The sequence below is a fragment of the Lycorma delicatula genome, chromosome 4, assembly GCF_047948215.1.
Source record: "Lycorma delicatula isolate Av1 chromosome 4, ASM4794821v1, whole genome shotgun sequence".
Lineage (NCBI taxonomy): Eukaryota > Metazoa > Arthropoda > Insecta > Hemiptera > Fulgoridae > Lycorma > Lycorma delicatula.
Genome location: NC_134458.1, coordinates 76,548,202 through 76,565,166, shown reverse-complemented (window position 1 = coordinate 76,565,166; position 16,965 = coordinate 76,548,202). Strand labels below are relative to the sequence as shown.

The window sequence follows — 16,965 nt, the reverse complement described above, 5'->3', positions numbered from 1 at the left end:
TTCTGTGGTGCAAACAGAAAGCGGAGCTGCCATGGTTAACGGCAAGGCAGCGATAATGGAACTAACCTAGCAGCATCACACCTGCACAGACATATCAACAATTACACCATGCATGCGTCATCTAAGCAACACGACAGTACTACCAACATAAACAAAAATATAACTAAATTGCGGATAACAATTGACTTATCCTCGTATATATACTACATTACAGTAAAATGATATATAATGTTACTGAAATTAATCTTTTAATCTTTATTTAATTGAATTTAAATATATATAATTTTGAAATGTTTTTTAATGTATTTTTTAAATATGTTTTTTTAAGTTTATTTTTAAAATATATTATTTGCATATACATTTATAGGTAAATATATATAGATAAATGTCAATTTGCTTTAATTTTTTGGAAGTTCATAGCAGAATCTTCAGTTTTTTTAGTAAAAAATTCAGATTTAAAAATGTTTTAATCAAAAGAATAAAAACTGAAGATACTGCTAAAAAAATTAATTATTGTCTTCATCGATTATAAAATTATAAATATTTTAAATAGCTTTGCCTCAAAGAGTATTATTGCTATTTTTATTTCTGTAATTATATAACTTTTGACATTTTTTTATAATAAAAAGAATTTCATGTATTAATCAATTGCTGATGAAATAGCATACACACTATGAAGTGCTCTAACAAGAAACATGAAAGAAGTGTCACCATATAAAGGTAAATTTTAAACACATTTATTTAGATATTTATAAATGAATCCATACATATTCATATTTTTCCATTAGACATATGTATAATGGAATAAGTAATTCAGTAAAAAAATTTAAAAAAACAATCATAACAGAGTAATAATTCACACGAAAAATCTTCAACATGGAAGCAATGACACATTACCATAAAAAGTAGATATCTTTGAGCATTTGAAATTTCTTTTCCTAGGTACTCAGGTGTTTCAACTTTGTATATTATATACGTATATAAAAAATTATTAATTGCTTATTTTCTTTCTTCTTCTTTGATAAATGTGTTTTAACATGTTCCAACTATTTTTCTTGATCCTGAGCATCTTCCCTCATCTCCATATATTTTCTTCTGTTCCTAATATTTGTTAACATGCCAATCCTTTTTCCTCTTTGTCTCCTTTTTACTTTCCTTGTACTTCACTAAAGATAATCTTTTATATAGTATATACACCTATCAAGATATCTTCCTTTTCCTTATGTAAATGCATTGAACTAAACTTGATTTTTTAATGTACACATAATTTTTATGAAATACTAATTATGCAACAGTAGATTATTTTTTACTACTTATTTTTAATCTGTTTTGATGGTCTTTTGGCATGTCAGTCAGAGAATACAGATCTTGAGCATATTTTTTAATCTTTCAAGATACATGCCATACCACCATTGAAGATGAGAGTAATCAGTGTACTAAAAGTAAGAATCTTGATATCATCATACTGTTAACTTTTACGTAGTTCCTCTGTTCTCTTTTACTACTATTTGTATTTTATTTTGTGTGATTTTTACGTACATCTCTAACAGCTGCATGAATAAATTGCAGTGATTTATCAGTCACTCTTTATTTATGCTTGCTTTGGTTAGAAAAGGTGCAGTAAAATTTTCTGTGTTTATATGATGTTTATTACTGAGATGTATATGAGAATCTCTTAAGTGAATCTGCTATGTAAAAACTGATCTCATTATTCCATAATAGCTTTTAAATATTAATATACAGTTAAAGAGCCGAACTGTACACTAATCATAAAATTTTAGCTATAAAAGAATGTCTGTAAATAGTAGTTATAGTAGAGATTGCCAAACAATTTCACAATCCAGTGTATGAAAAAAATTAAGGTATTAACAATTTTTAGATGAATTCATCTGAACATAGTTACTGCTGAGATTAGCTTATGTTTTCTGCAATGCTTACATGTAACTTTCTTACAGCTAATAATTGAAAATAAATCTTACATCAAACCAGTCAATGGTACAGCAGTTGACAAATGAAGGATAAAGTCTAATACTTTCCCTAAAACTTCCAAAAGGACTTATGCAGATTACAACATGTATATTCTTCTTGCAGTTTATCTTAAATTTTGTTAACATACTCACTGGATCAGAATCTGAAACTCCTTTACTACGTTCAGTTCCTAAACGAATAATCTGAAATAAAAAGTACAATATAACTTAGTATGAGTAATTTTACTCTTTGTTTATAAAACAAATAATATAAATAAACTTATGGTAAATATAATAAGTTTTTCTCTTATTGTATATTTCCATTATTTGTCTGATGTGTTTATAGGTTGAAACACATCAACTCATAAACACATCCTTTGTTGTGTGAAGGATCACAGGAGCAGAAATGAGAGATAGAATTTAAAACTAGATTTCCTCCCCTTTTTTTTGGTTGAAAGTATATTATATAACCAGAATTTTTGTCAGTTTCCTCAATCATAAACAAAAGCAACCTCCTCCTGATCCCTGGATCTCCTCCTGAATCCTTGTTTGTAAGCTGATAATGCAGAGAGTTCTACCATGGCTCCCATAACAGATATAATGTATGTATGAGTACACAAAAAAAATGTATAGATAAATACTGTATGTTCAGGTACTATACTTTATGGAAGAACAATATGGATTCAGGAAGGGAAGAAGCACTAGAGACGTGTCTAGGCTAATAAGAACCATTGATGAGAATTATATAAAAAAAAGTAAAGTAATAGTTACGTTTTATAGAAAAGGGAAAGGCATTCAATTGTGTTAAATGAATAAACTAACAGAATTATTAAAAACAGAAAGAGTAGATTGTATATTATAAGAGTAGTTAATTAAAGAATTGTAGCTGAATCAGAAAACAGTTATAAAAATAAAGGGTATATAAACTGAGCAGTTTAACATAGGACGAAGCTGAATAAAACTTTAAAACTGAGTAAGGCTGGACACAGACTATCCGTGACCTTGTTTTGAAGGTATGTCAGAATTGCTCTAGAGGAAGATGAAGGGATAAGTGCAGAAGGAATGAAAATAAATTGTTAGAAGATTTGTAGGTAGTGTTCTGCTTTTTAGGGCATTTAAAAAAGGGTTTCATCAAGCAGAGGATATTCAACAGATGATTTCAAAATTAGACATAAAATATAATATAAAAATGAATGTTTGGAAAACAAAAGTAATGACAACAGGAGACAATAATCCTATGAATGTCCACAAAAAAGGAAGGAAGAATTTAACAAGTAAAACAGTATAATTACTTATAAATCACATTAATGATAGTGAAAGAAAAAATGTAATCTTAATTACATCAGGTTCTACTACTGTAATTGTGTTTATAAAAACAACTACAACCAAAAAATGATCAAAAACCACAACTTTTATGTACGAGTGTTATTCAAAAATTAACTTTCAACTGGTTGGTAAAGAAAAAAAAAAGAGAAAAATTTTACATAAAAAGAGAAAATAACTACATTAATTCTCAACAAAGTTGCCATCCACACTCAGGCACTATATTACACTGCAACACCACCTTTTGTAGATCTTTATAAAAAACTTCATTGTCAGGGAAAATGAAAAAGTTATTTACTCTATTCATTAACTCCTTATTCAAAGTACTGGGTAGTCATGAAGGCTCACACTGGTGAATAGATTGTGTCTAGTCCAGTTTCTAAGGGCATCGATGAATATCTCTAAAATATCACTCAAATTGCTCAAATAACGCTTACGAATGATCTACAGAGAGGAATGAGTGCCAAGTCATTTTTCATCACCATTGCCTTTCCAGTCAACCAATTTTGTAACAACCCTAGTATATAAAAGAAAAAAAAGTAATAATAGCCATTTTATATATATATATATATATATATATATATATATATATATATATATATACCTCTAATATTTCTTGAATTTCTTCAACAGCAAAAATATTTGGAACCTCTCCACTGTTCAGTAAAACATCTATATCTTGAAGAAAACTACTTTTGTTCCATGCTTTTTCACTTATCAATAAAGTGACATTTCTTTTACGTGCACCACCCTCCATCAAAGCATTTTTTAAATCTTTATGCCATTCACTGCGGCCTGAAATCATACAAATTATAACATTAACTATGAAAATGTAATATGTTAAATAGCAAATAATATTATGAAATTGAATAATTCTTATAAAAAATTGTTTTTCTTAATTATTTTATTTTTTGCAATTTTTAGTCATATTTAAAATTTATATATACATATATATATATTAATGTAAATGAATTTTTAGTTCAGCATACCAGCAGTATGTAATGATTATTATCAATAATAAATAAAATATCACTTGCGCTTACATTCTTAAAAATTCTTCTGTATTAGCACTTTCACAAAGTGCACAACTTCAACTTCATCAGATGTATTAAAAACTTAAAAAATATACGAAAGTAAAAATTAATATAACAATTGGGGAATCCAAAAAGGGACAAAAAAGGAGAAATCTTTTTGTAAAGAATAGGTTCGTTTTACAATCGTCTTTTGTTATACTGCCCGCTAACACACAATGCACAACTGCTGTAGTGAGAAGAGACCAGGCTTGGAATTTACCCACCGGGTTGGTCTAGTGATGAACGCGTCTTCCCAAATCAGCTGATTTGGAAGTTGAGAGTTCCAGCGTTCAAGTCCTAGTAAATCCAGGTATTTTTACACGGATTTGAATACTAGATTGTGGATACCGGTGTTCTTTGGTGGTTGGGTTTCAATTAACCACACATCTCAGGAATGGTCGAACTGAGAATGTACAAGACTACACTTCATTTACACTCCTACATATCATCCTCATTCATCCTCTGAAGAATTATGTAAACGGTAGTTACCGGAGGCTAAACAGGACAAAGAAAAGGCTTGGAATTTATGGGAACAAAGCCTCGGTCGACTCTTTTCACGCTTTGACTTGGGTCCGATCCTACAGGTAGAGAGGCTAACAGTATAAATAGTCCAGTAAGACCAGTTAAAAAGCAGTTCGGCGGAAATCCATGAACCAGTCTATGAGGCGTTACGATGTCAGTCCCGCAAGGGCAGTTCTGCGAGGAGTTCAACGAGAAGAGGCTGTGAGTTGTGTGAGTTCGGCAGAAAGATCTGCGAACCAGCCTGCGAGACGTACAACAACGGTCCAGCGTGGAGAGTCACAGGTGTGAGTCTGCGAGACGTCAGTCCAGTGAGGAGAGTAACCAGTTCGATATGATTATGGTGACGCCATGAGTAATTCAGTAACCAAGAAAGTTGCAGTAGTTACAGGTAAGTTACAGTAGAACTATAAGTGTACAAGTGAAATAAATAATGCAATAGACTTCATTCATAAACTGTTAAGATAGACAACAAAAGGGATTTGCAAGTGAATTTTATAAGATTGTTTGTTTATGTACGACTACTGGTTAAAAAGGTTTAAGACTAGCGTTTCTTTTAATGGGTCAGAATACTAGTTTTCTGTTTATATACCTGGAATAAATTCCGAATGATTATGTATTTTAATCTATCTTCTGTGTAATCTGTATTTATTACTTATTATTGGCATTACTATCACTATCTGATGTGTTTTTATTTAGATGTATAATTTTGATTGTTATCTTTGTTGATTACGTTATGTATTGTCTGTTTTTATGTCATGTTTATTGCTTTGATTATGTTTTGTTTGATGTCATATAATTATCGTTTACCACTATTATCCTGACTATTATTTGGTTATAATTACTATAATAATATTGGTATTCATTAACTGTTTTATTATTGTCACTTATTATTATTATTATTATTATTATTATTACTATTATCATTATTGTATTTATCACCATTGGTATTATTATTAATTTGCTTGGTTGTAATTTGAACATTTTACATCGATAAACTATAATTATATAAACATTATAATTTGTCAACAACCTCCTAATATCCTGATCGAGCCGCGCGGAACCAATATATACCACCCCATGCTACAATATATACTGCTATCTACTGGATGAATTTATTATATGAATTCTACTGTTTGCTGAATCCATTCATCATATTCAAATTTCTCTTGGACATTTATAATATTAATATCATTGTGTTTTATTATATGTATCTTTTCATGAGACTATATTTAATTTATTATTACTTATATCTAACACTTTTATGTCCAGTAAATTTGAAAATGTATGTTAGTTGTATTTTATGTGATCTGCATAAAGATCAAACTATGCTGATAGTTAATTTTTTTTATATGCTGATGAAGCGGTGTACACGATGAAAACCCCAATGTGGATGAATTTAAAAAAAAAATAAGCAGTAAGTGATACTTCTTTTTTTTTATTTATTACTGATAATAATACATATATTTGTGTAAAAAATAACTTTGAAAATTACGAATGAACAGCTAAGGAATTTCAAAATTTTAATCACAATAGGTATTTTTTTATCATTAGTTATTAGATTATTACCTTAGTCTACATGATATATATATATATATATATATATATAAATATTCATTTATCTAAAATTATAACTATTATCTAAGCTAAATGTCTAAAAAAAAAAATTAAAAATACGATTGACTAGTCATTTCAAAAGAAAAAATCAATATAATAAGAAAGACACTCAACTATTATTTTAGTATAGGTGCTAAATTCTGCAATATAATTGGAAAGAGAAATTATTACAATTCACCAGAATTAAAAACACCCTGTTATTTTGAACTATAATTATTTTCTACCTTCAACTTTAAAGATTACCAACATATACCGGGTGTTTTTGAAATAGGCTGCCAAACTTCTGCAGTGTTTTTTTTACATTAAAATAAAGAAAAAAGTTCCTAATAAACATGGGACCAGAAATGCTATTTTCCCGCTAGCTGCCATTTTGTTTTTTTTTCAGTAAATAAGGTTTGTCTCCAGAATATTCAGCTAATTATGTTGAAATTTGGCATGGTACTAACTAAGTTAAAGACCGGTTGTTAGAAAAATAAACAACCTTATCTAATAATATTTTTCAAAATGGCGGCCATTTAAAATTTTTAAAACTAAAATAACGCGAAAATGATAAATTTTATTAAAAAAAACCACAAGAGTCAAAAACGTTTTCTTTTTTTAATTTTAAACAAATTAGCATACTTGTTTTTTTTTACTTGTTTCATGGGCCGCTATCATGGCCTGCTAGATCGCCTGATTTGAATCCCATAGATTTTTATGTGTGGTGGCACTTGAAATCTTTGGTTTATTCAGCGCCTATCATTGATGTTCAGACTCTTCGACAAAGAATTACGGAATCATGTAACGTCATAAGGAATCATCCTGGGATTTTTGAACGAGTACTTCGGTCAATGTAAAGGCGTATTGTATCAAGTATTACCTCAAATTTAAGTACCGTGCCAAATTTCAACATAATTAGTCAAACCATTCTGGAGATAAAATTATTTAGTGGAAGAAAAAAAAATGGCAGCTAGCGGGAAAACAAAGCATTTCCGGTCCCATGTTTATAGGATCTTTTTTCTTTATTTTAATATAAATAAATCACTGCAGAAGTTTGGCGGCCTATTTTAAAAACACTCTGTATATGGCTTATTCAAAATTTCACATACTATGTCAGTTGCTAGACTCATTTCCGTGCATAACTTTGTGGCCAAAATTATCAGAAAGAAAATCCCACGCAATAATGCCAACTATTTTTACATAATCACATTTCAAAAGAAAATAATTATTTCATTACAGATTTCAATAATTTGAAAAATAAATATATATTATAATGAAGCATTATTAATAATAATCAATACAATATAAATTTTTAAGTTCATAAATTTAACATTAAAAAAAATCAATTTTTAAGAGCAATTTACCATAGTCTTTGGAACATTCCGGATGTATCAACTTATTTTTACATATAATTGCTGCAAGAGCAGTAAGAGACTGGCGACCAGATCCACTAACACCAATTGAGAAGGAATTATCTCCAGGTAAGTTAAGTACTCGTACTAAACGAATCAAGTGTTCCAATGCATACCTGAAAAAAGTCAAAAGATTTATGAGATGTTGTAAATCTGTACATAATTTAATAAATAATTAAAATATAATAAAAATAAAACATTACTGAAGACACTGACTGTTTAAGTAATTTTGTATCCAAAAATACAGTAAATATTAAGATAATTGCTTATGTTTTATAATTTTACACAAACAGCCAGTGATTGTGAATCATCACCAGACTATTCTTGTTCATAATTTGCCTCTTTTACCAGAATCCTCCATCCAGTAACTAAGCTGTATATCTATGGATAATGAGAGATTACTATACATTACTAGACAGCTCTGAAAAGATACACTATTCACCTCCCAATGAAAAATTATAACAACAAAGTATTCTGTTAAATCGCTTATATATCCAAAACAGATAGCTCATTTTTGATGTATGAAAAGAGTAAAAGAATATTACACAAGCTTTTAAATTTCATTCATGGGACTCATGTATCTAATTGTTTATTTCAATATATGATTTAGTCAGCTATACAAACCATCACTTTTGTAAAGTTATTCTGTAAGATGCAACATACCCTTGGTTATTCACACTGCTCGTCCAGTTGTAGAATTAGCTTGATAAATTTCTTCTCGAAAAGTTTTTGCTGTGATTAAAGAATTATTTAATTCAGGCTAGTAATCCCAGAGATCTGAGCAAAGTCAGTACAAAGAAACATATAGAAGGGTACTCATCTTATGTAATTTATGTAATAAAACCACTTAAGAAATGAAGACACACTTCAGTGTTAGTTTTATTGATGATAGAATAACAGTTCTGTCAACCTCTGTAAAGAATAGTACTAGCTCTGCCTTTCATCCAGAAAGTTCTGGGTTCAAATCTGATCAGGCTCAATTACCTTATTTTTATCTTATAATTTTATATACCTATTATTACGTATATTATTTTATTACATTTATACACCTTATTTTTCATAAGGTATAAAAAATAAAGAACAGGTAGCTGTAATTACACAGTCGAGTTGTGGACGTGTTTCCTAGCTCCGCGATATTTTACTTTTTGATTAGGTTTTTTGGATTTTTTACTGGATACGGACATCAGAAATTATAGTGGTATGGTTAATGGACACAAGTGCAAAGTTTTTTGAGTTTCGGTTTGGTGTTTTTTTGAAAATACAAAATTTTGAGGAAAGTGTAGAGAACTTTTAGTGCTACAGTCCTTTTGGACAACGGTTAAGAACCGAAGGGGTGTGGGATTGTAAGTAAATACAACTACACGGACAGAGTGAGTTAAAAAGTACTTTGAATAAGGTTTTTTTTAAGTGTTTAAGTATATACATTTAACTTATATAGAGACAAATTTTGCAAGTCAAGCGACAAGCTCTGGCTTGTTTGTGACGTCATTGAAATACAAGTAAACAAGGACTTGTAAAATTTTCAGAAGTTTTACTCTGTACTAGTAGAAATTTTTCTAAGTGTTTGCGATACTTTACACGGGCAAACCCCTATCCTCCATAGAACCAAAATTCCCAAATATCTATCCGAAACCAAAAATTTCTGACCTTCTGACTCCCCCCCAAAAATTTTTGACTCCGGATTTGGACACATAAATTTTACTTTCCCCCCAAATGTTTTGGGGGGCACCCGCCCGTGTGGGGTATCATAGGACTCGGAATCAACCCCTGATTTCGAATCCGAGTCATGAGAAGACGAAGCTCGCTTCCAATAGAAGATAAGGCCTCTCCAGAGGCTGGGCCCTCGAGGGGAACTGCCGGAAGGGGGAATAGTGTTTCTGAAGTCTCAGAAGACATGGACATTACAGGATTAAATCAAGGAAAAGCAAAGTGGAAGACAGTAGAGGGGAGAACCGCCAAGCGGCCGAGAGCAGGCTCATCAGAAGAAGAGGAGGCCCCCCTTAATTTGAAGGAGGTTACGTACAGGCTGGGTAATGCACTATTACAGCTTAGGCAACTAACTGGCAAGGCCAGTGTAACGGCAATCAAGGCTCATGAGAGGGAGCTGACAGAAATTTATAAAGATTTACAACGAATAAATGATGAGACTCCAGACACAGTTGACCAAAGTACGCAAACCGAAAGTCATGGCAGGAACGAGATGTCAGATATTCTAGATATAGAGCTGACAGATGAACAACTGATAGACAGATTACCCACACGATGGTCAACCTGGGTAATGAACAGGCTGACCCAGGAGAAAGATCTAAGACCAGGAGATGACAGCTGTTTTTTCATCGATTTGAATGGATTAAAGCCATCCAGCCGGTATGCTGGGACGGCACCTGGGGCAATGATCTTACAAGACTCCACCATCCTCGAAGATGGAAAGATCACAAATACCGGAACCAGGTACACGGTAATCTATGACTCTAGAGAAGGAGATAAGATAATGGCCTCTCATATTATAAAGGCCTTACGAAGAGCTGTAGGTAAGCCGGAGTCAGCTGTCTTTGTAGTTCCCAGTGGTCCAACGGGCATCATAGTGAGAAGAATAGTAATATATACATGATCAGGAAGGGTAAGACCTTGCCGAGGATGTTACTCCCCAGCCTGAGCGAACAAGGGAGGGCAAGGTCGAGGTCGGTATCAACAAGAAGGGGAACCCCCCTGGTCGTTGAAAGTAAAACGGTCGTAGTAAGGGCCACCGGTAAATATTATGCCGATCTGTTGAAAACCATGAAAGAAAAGGTTAAGGTTGAGGAGGCCGGCGAAATACTGTCAATTAAACAGGGAAGGGATCAACAACTAGAGGTCCGAATTAGTGGGGCGCAGAAGGCAGCGGAGTTTTCCTTCCTGCTGAAGAACAGAGCAGAGGATCTCCAGGTGGATATAAGAACAAGAGGGGACCGCAGAACAGTCGTTCATGTAAAAGACATGCTGGGTGACACTACTGAGCGAGAGGTCAGGGAAGCGGTAGAGAAGGTACTAGGACAAGGAGAAAACTTTCAGGCCACATCACTAAGGGACGCATTCGGAAACACAAAAAATGCCACGGTGGTCACAAGTCAAAGGAATGCAACGAAATTAATTGCAGCAAGGCTGAGAGTAGGGTGGGTGAGTTGCAGGGCCTACATCCGGACGGATATAGAGAAATGTTACCGATGTTGGGATGTCGGTCACAGCAGAAGAGAGTGCAGAGGCCAGGACCGTTCAAACCTCTGCTTCAACTGTGGTAAACCCGGCCATGTAATTAAAGATTGCAAGGAGGCGACCATATGCCTGGACTGTGGAGCCACTTCACATAGGACCGGGAACCCGTGCTGTAACAAAGGTCATGACTAAAGTAATACTAGTTAATAATAACAGGAGCCTACTCTCTAGTGATTTGAGCATAGAAATAGCAGCTAGATACGAAGCGGACTTCCTGATGGCCACCGAACGTAATGTGTATTCGGCGGCCAGAAAACAGTGGCTGACCGATGGGAACGGTGATGTGGCAATTAGAAAGATCGTTGGAAATGTGGATTATGATCTGTATGGTAGAGGTGACGGACTCATTGCTGTTGAGGTAAGCGATAAGATTATAATAGGTGTATATATCAGCCCTAACTGCAGCAGGGAATCTCTTAAGAACAGACTCCTTGACCTCCAACAAGTCATTATATGAGCTCGGAAGAGAATAGTAGTCCTTGGAGACTTTAACTGCAGGACTGTTCTAGCTGGAGCGGTCTCCCCGAACGCTAGAGGAAAACTCCTGGAGGAATTGCTGGCAGCGACAGGAATGACATGTATTAATGACGGGACAGCCACCTACCAAGCAAGAGGGCATCAATCGGTCCTGGATTTAGTTATAATTGATGGAAGGATGCGCACTGATGCAGCTGATTTCATGGTTCTTAATGACGAAACAGCCAGCGATCACAGAGCCATCTTTGTTAACTTCAGAGAGCAACGGCCAGAAATAAGACAGATAAATAACAATATCAGACTGTCTGATCAACAGATATATAGAGTGGCTAATAATGCGGCAAATAGAATTAGAAATAGTATTCAGATAACACCTGAAATATTCCAAAATATAGTTAAAGAAGAGATGGCGAACATACCGAGGAGAAATAATATTAAACACAATATGGTCTACTGGTTGTCCAGGGAGATAGAGGAACAGCGTAGAATTATGCAAAGACACAAGAGGATGGCCCAGAGGTTGCGAGCTAGAGTTGGTTCGGAAATAGGATGTAACATTGCGACAGAGCAATATAGGCAAGCGAGAAAGACGCTTAACTTCCTCATAAAGCAGGCCAAAAGAAGGAAATGGTTAGAAAGTCAGATCAGAAATTTATTCCCCAGAACGGAGGAGCAATATAATAGAGAGGTGATAGAATGCCAGGGAGGAAGATTTACACAAAAAGAGGTCATGGAAGCTATAAATAAATTAAAAAATAAGAAAAGCCCCGGCCCAGATGGCATCCCAGCGGCCATCATTAAGATAATAGCTAGGATCGTACCTTGGGAAATAGTCGACGTAGCCAGCTACGGCCTACAAAATAGAAGCTTCCCTGAATGCTGGAAGGAAGCAAGAACAGTTTTCCTCCCAAAGGCAGGACAAATTCAAGAGAACACAGCATATAGACCGATTACGCTCATAAACAATATGGGAAAAGTAGTTGAAAGGTTGTTAGAAAATAGACTTAGAGAGGAAATAGAGGAAAAACAATGTCTACATCTGGAACAATATGGATTTAGAAAGGGACGTTCCACGGTGACCGCAGTCGAGAAGGTAAAAACCTGGGCATTAAATTGCAGAAGTGGTACATGGAGGACTAGAAAAATCCCCATGATCATAATGCTTGATGTTAGAAACGCATTTGGTACGGTCCCCTGGACAGCCATCATTGAGGCGCTTCAAGCCATGCAAATAAGTAAATACTTAGTAAATCAGATAGATCAATATCTGCAAAATAGGTTCATAGAGGTCAAAACCCTAGAAAGGAAAGCGATATTTCAGGTATTCGGAGGGGTGCCGCAGGAATCTGTCCTTGGCCCAACCTTATGGAATGTTTTCTATGATAAAATCTTCAGGCTGAACTACCCCGAAGGGGTATCGATAGTAGGATATGCGGATGATATCGCAATATTAGTAGAAGACAGAGATATTAATGAACTGGAGAACAAGGCAAACCAAGCACTTAGAACAATAGATGAATGGATGGAGGATAACAAATTAGAATTAGCTCCTAATAAATCCTGTTGCCTGGTCCTTTCGGGCAGAAGACCATTAAGAAGTGTGAATCTAAATATCAGAGGACAGAGAATTGATGAAGTAAAAGAAACAAAATACTTGGGAGTACTTCTGGACAAAAGTTTAAGGTTCAGCAAGCACATTGATATGATTTGTGGGAGAGTTACTCCTGCTGTAAAGGGATTAAGAGGATTATTTCAAAACCACGGCACAGCTAAAATGGTTATTCGAAGATTGATAACCGCGGCTATCACTTTGGCGGTACTGTATGCGGCTCCCATATGGGGGGCGGCAATGAACATACAGCGAAATAAAAAAAAGTTGAGAAGTGTCCATAGACTGGCATTGCTGCGTGTAGCTGCTAGTTACTGTACGGTATTGTATTACGCGCTGTGCGTACTGACAGGGGTCCTACCCATAGACCTTCAGATAAAAGCCAGAACCCTCAGACACAGCAGTACGTCGAAAGAAGAGATGGAAGGGATTATAGAACAAGAAGAGTGGGCAGGTTCCAGAGTGGGAGAATGGACCAGACGCCTAATCCCTAATATTAAAACCTGGAATAACAATAGACTCGGAGATGTCAATTTTTACATGACACAGTTACTGTCGGGGCACGGCTCTTTCGGTCAGTATCTGTATAGGATCAGGAAGAGAGCCACCCCGCAGTGCATCTATTGTCCAGAGAATGACGATGCCGAACATACGTTGTTCATATGTCCAAGATGGGCCGTTAACAGAGGTCAAATAGTAATTAATGGTCTTAACCAGAAAATCTCATAAACTGGTTGGGGTACAACAATGAGAACTGGGAATGGTTCCGCAGGTTCGCTGGGGAGGTCCTGCGGGCCAAAGAGGATGAAGACAGAAGAATGGGAGTATAAACAGTAGGGTAGGGCGGACAGTCACTCCATGGAGGGCCCGTACGCCTTGGTGTGCGGGTACCTGAGAAGGGGGTGTACTCCAGGGGAGTTTGAGTTTGGGTTAAAATAAAAGACCAAGTCCCGGTCGGCGGGGTCGTCCCTGCGGGAGCCTAGGCTCTTTGTGGGGTCGGCACTGTCGATTAGAGGCCAAAGGCGTAAAGACCGAGTCCCGGTTCCCTGCTGAGGCGCTGGGGGACGGCATAGCTGGACCTTGGCTCTAAAGCGGGGGATTAGAGGCAGGCAATGTAAAACAAAAGATCCGAGACCGGGGAGGCCAACCTGCCGTGCCGGACGTATAGCCGGCGGGTGGGGGACGCCTCCTTTGAGAGTAAAAGGACACTCTCCCTGACTGAGTATACTTAATTGGATATCCGGTCGGGGAGAGTAGGGGAGAAAAAAAAAGGTAGCTGTAATTAGGCATAACCTAAAGACAGCTACCTACCAAAATGGAATAAATAAATTTAAAAAAATTACCTGAACAAAATAATATTTAATTGTGCATTCCTGTTTAGAGAATTGTACTCTTCTAAAAGTTTTACAGTTGACTGATAACAATTCTGAACTGAAGTAACTGGCAAATAAGTCACGATATCGTCGTCTTCTCTGTCAAAAGGTAATGTGTAAATGACCTTTCTCAAGAAATTTACTGTCACCTGAAAAAGTTTCAGATTACTGTTATTATTAAGTATGTTTTGCCAAATTCCTCCCAACTAATACTAAAAACATCCTGAAAAAATTGGCATGAAATTTTAAGAAAATATATAATTAAAATGAAAGTAATTGTGGGCAAAAATATTTTAAATTTTTAAATATTTATCTCCTTTAGACCACGCATTAGATTAATGTTAGAACTAAAATTTTTTTTTAAGTCTGCAATATATGCTAAGTAATTACTTACTTTAACATTTTGTAAACAGTAATAATACAGTAGTTGTATCAAATACAATAAAAAGATCAATCTCCAGTCAAACCACTGCTCACCAGTAGTTTGTCCCTTATATGAACAAAATTAGTACGCAGTGAATGACCAACAAAGTAATTTTCTACTGTACTTATATATATATAAAATCACAATTAACAATATATATTTCATAGAACAAATTTCATACTGAGAAAAAACCCCATCTTTGTTTTTCTTTTTTGACAACATACGTTCATTAGTTTGGTACATACAATGTACTCAGAATTTTTTTTTAAATTACTTGATTTTCATTTGATAATAGAAATAACTAGCAAAAATCTTGCTGAACCCCCTTGGCTGATTTTCTTAAAATTATAATAGTATCAATGTCCATATACACATATCACCATTCCAAATTCTGTGATTATATGTTCACCTGTTCCAGAGATTTGAAGCAAAGTAGATGTTGCCATACATACAGTACTATTCTTAGCTTTTTCTTTATTTTTTGGACTTATGGGACCTTAAAATATTAGAAATACAATAAACTAAGGACCCAAAATTTTGACACAGAGTAATTTCTTTCCTTAGAGTATTTTGTATTATAAGAGATGGGAAAGAAATTAATGAAACAAGTTACATTTTAAAATATTCTTGCCTGACAAAAGTTTGAAAATTAGGTATGGCCAAAGATTTTGTCATAAAAGAGAACTGATATGAATTTTGGTCAATAAAAAATTGACTATTCAATGAACAAAGGTTTGAACTCTTCTCAACCTCAAGCTCTTCTCAGAGCTTAAAATGTTTCTCTTAAGTGTTACAGTCAAAAATTAAAAAAAATGTTCAGTTTATGTAGAGTATTTCATGATGCCCTGAGGTCATCAGCAAGTTAAATATTATATCATAAAATCAATTAACTACATTATCATATTCATTATAATTTTATAATAAACTTTACCTTTGTTAATTTAGGCTTGGTGTTTTTACTGGAAATACTAGATTTTGAAGGAGCAGCTGCACTTTTCTCTCCTTTGTCTTGGTCTTCAAATCCTAGAAAAACTTCTTCAAGTTGATCACTAAAAAATTTTTCAACAATTTCTTTTATTATTTTCAAGAAACATCGTCGATCTTTTACATTAACTAGTCTGTCATAGAAAACACGTAACATTTCATGAATCCACAATCTGTGAAAAAAAAAATAAAAACAAATGTTTAATTTTATCTTTAGCCTTAATTATTAAAACTAATTCATTTGATACATGAGAAATCATGTAGCAAGTAAAAATACAAGAAAAATATATAATGATTAATTTCGGAACTGTTGTCAAAATTCTATACATTCATGAACTGAAAAAATTTAATTTTCCTCCATAGCTCCATATCTAGTTGAGTGAACAATGTTTTATTTGTATTTATCTGGAAACTGAACTTCCTTTCTTGCATTTAAAGTATTTCAAAGATTTTTTTTTTTAACTCTATGTTCTCTAAGTCCAAAAACTAATCACAGATTGCATAAACATATTAATGTGACTGTTTTTTTCTTCTGTATTCTTTGACAATACTTATATATAAAGTACACCTTAGTGTTAAGTTTATTATCATTTATCATTGATTGATCATATAATGATTTTTTATTTGAATAATTTATACGATACAACCACCAATCAGTATACAGCCACTCAACTCAAAGTGATGGAAGCACTTTAGTATCAATAATAGTAATACTTACAAATAATAATAATAATAATAATAATAATAATACCAATAATTAATACTTAATGTTTGAACCACTAAATGTTATTCTTAATGTAATTAATAAAGTAAAAGAAAAATATGTATTAATGTAATTGTATTCTTTGGCTGCTATAAAAGTGTTTACAATAGTTTGAGGCAACTATTTGTTTTACTAATTAGCTGTGTATCAATAAATTATTAAATTCATAGTCGTCTGCTGTTTAATAAGATTA

The 16,965-nt window shown here is 33.8% G+C and overlaps 1 protein-coding gene across 1 annotated transcript in view; it reads right to left on the bottom strand.

Annotated features, from left to right (window-relative positions):
* Positions 1 to 16,965, bottom strand: part of LOC142322649 (uncharacterized) — a 212,341-nt gene that overhangs the window by 61,429 nt on the left and 133,947 nt on the right. Inside the window, exons 41-45 of the mRNA XM_075361728.1 lie at positions 15,957 to 16,182; positions 14,620 to 14,750; positions 7,843 to 8,006; positions 3,895 to 4,085; positions 1,980 to 2,171 (exon numbers count right to left, since the gene is read on the bottom strand). Of these exons, the coding sequence (XP_075217843.1) occupies positions 1,980 to 2,171; positions 3,895 to 4,085; positions 7,843 to 8,006; positions 14,620 to 14,750; positions 15,957 to 16,182 (904 nt within the window). The remainder of the gene's footprint in view (positions 1 to 1,979; positions 2,172 to 3,894; positions 4,086 to 7,842; positions 8,007 to 14,619; positions 14,751 to 15,956; positions 16,183 to 16,965) is intronic.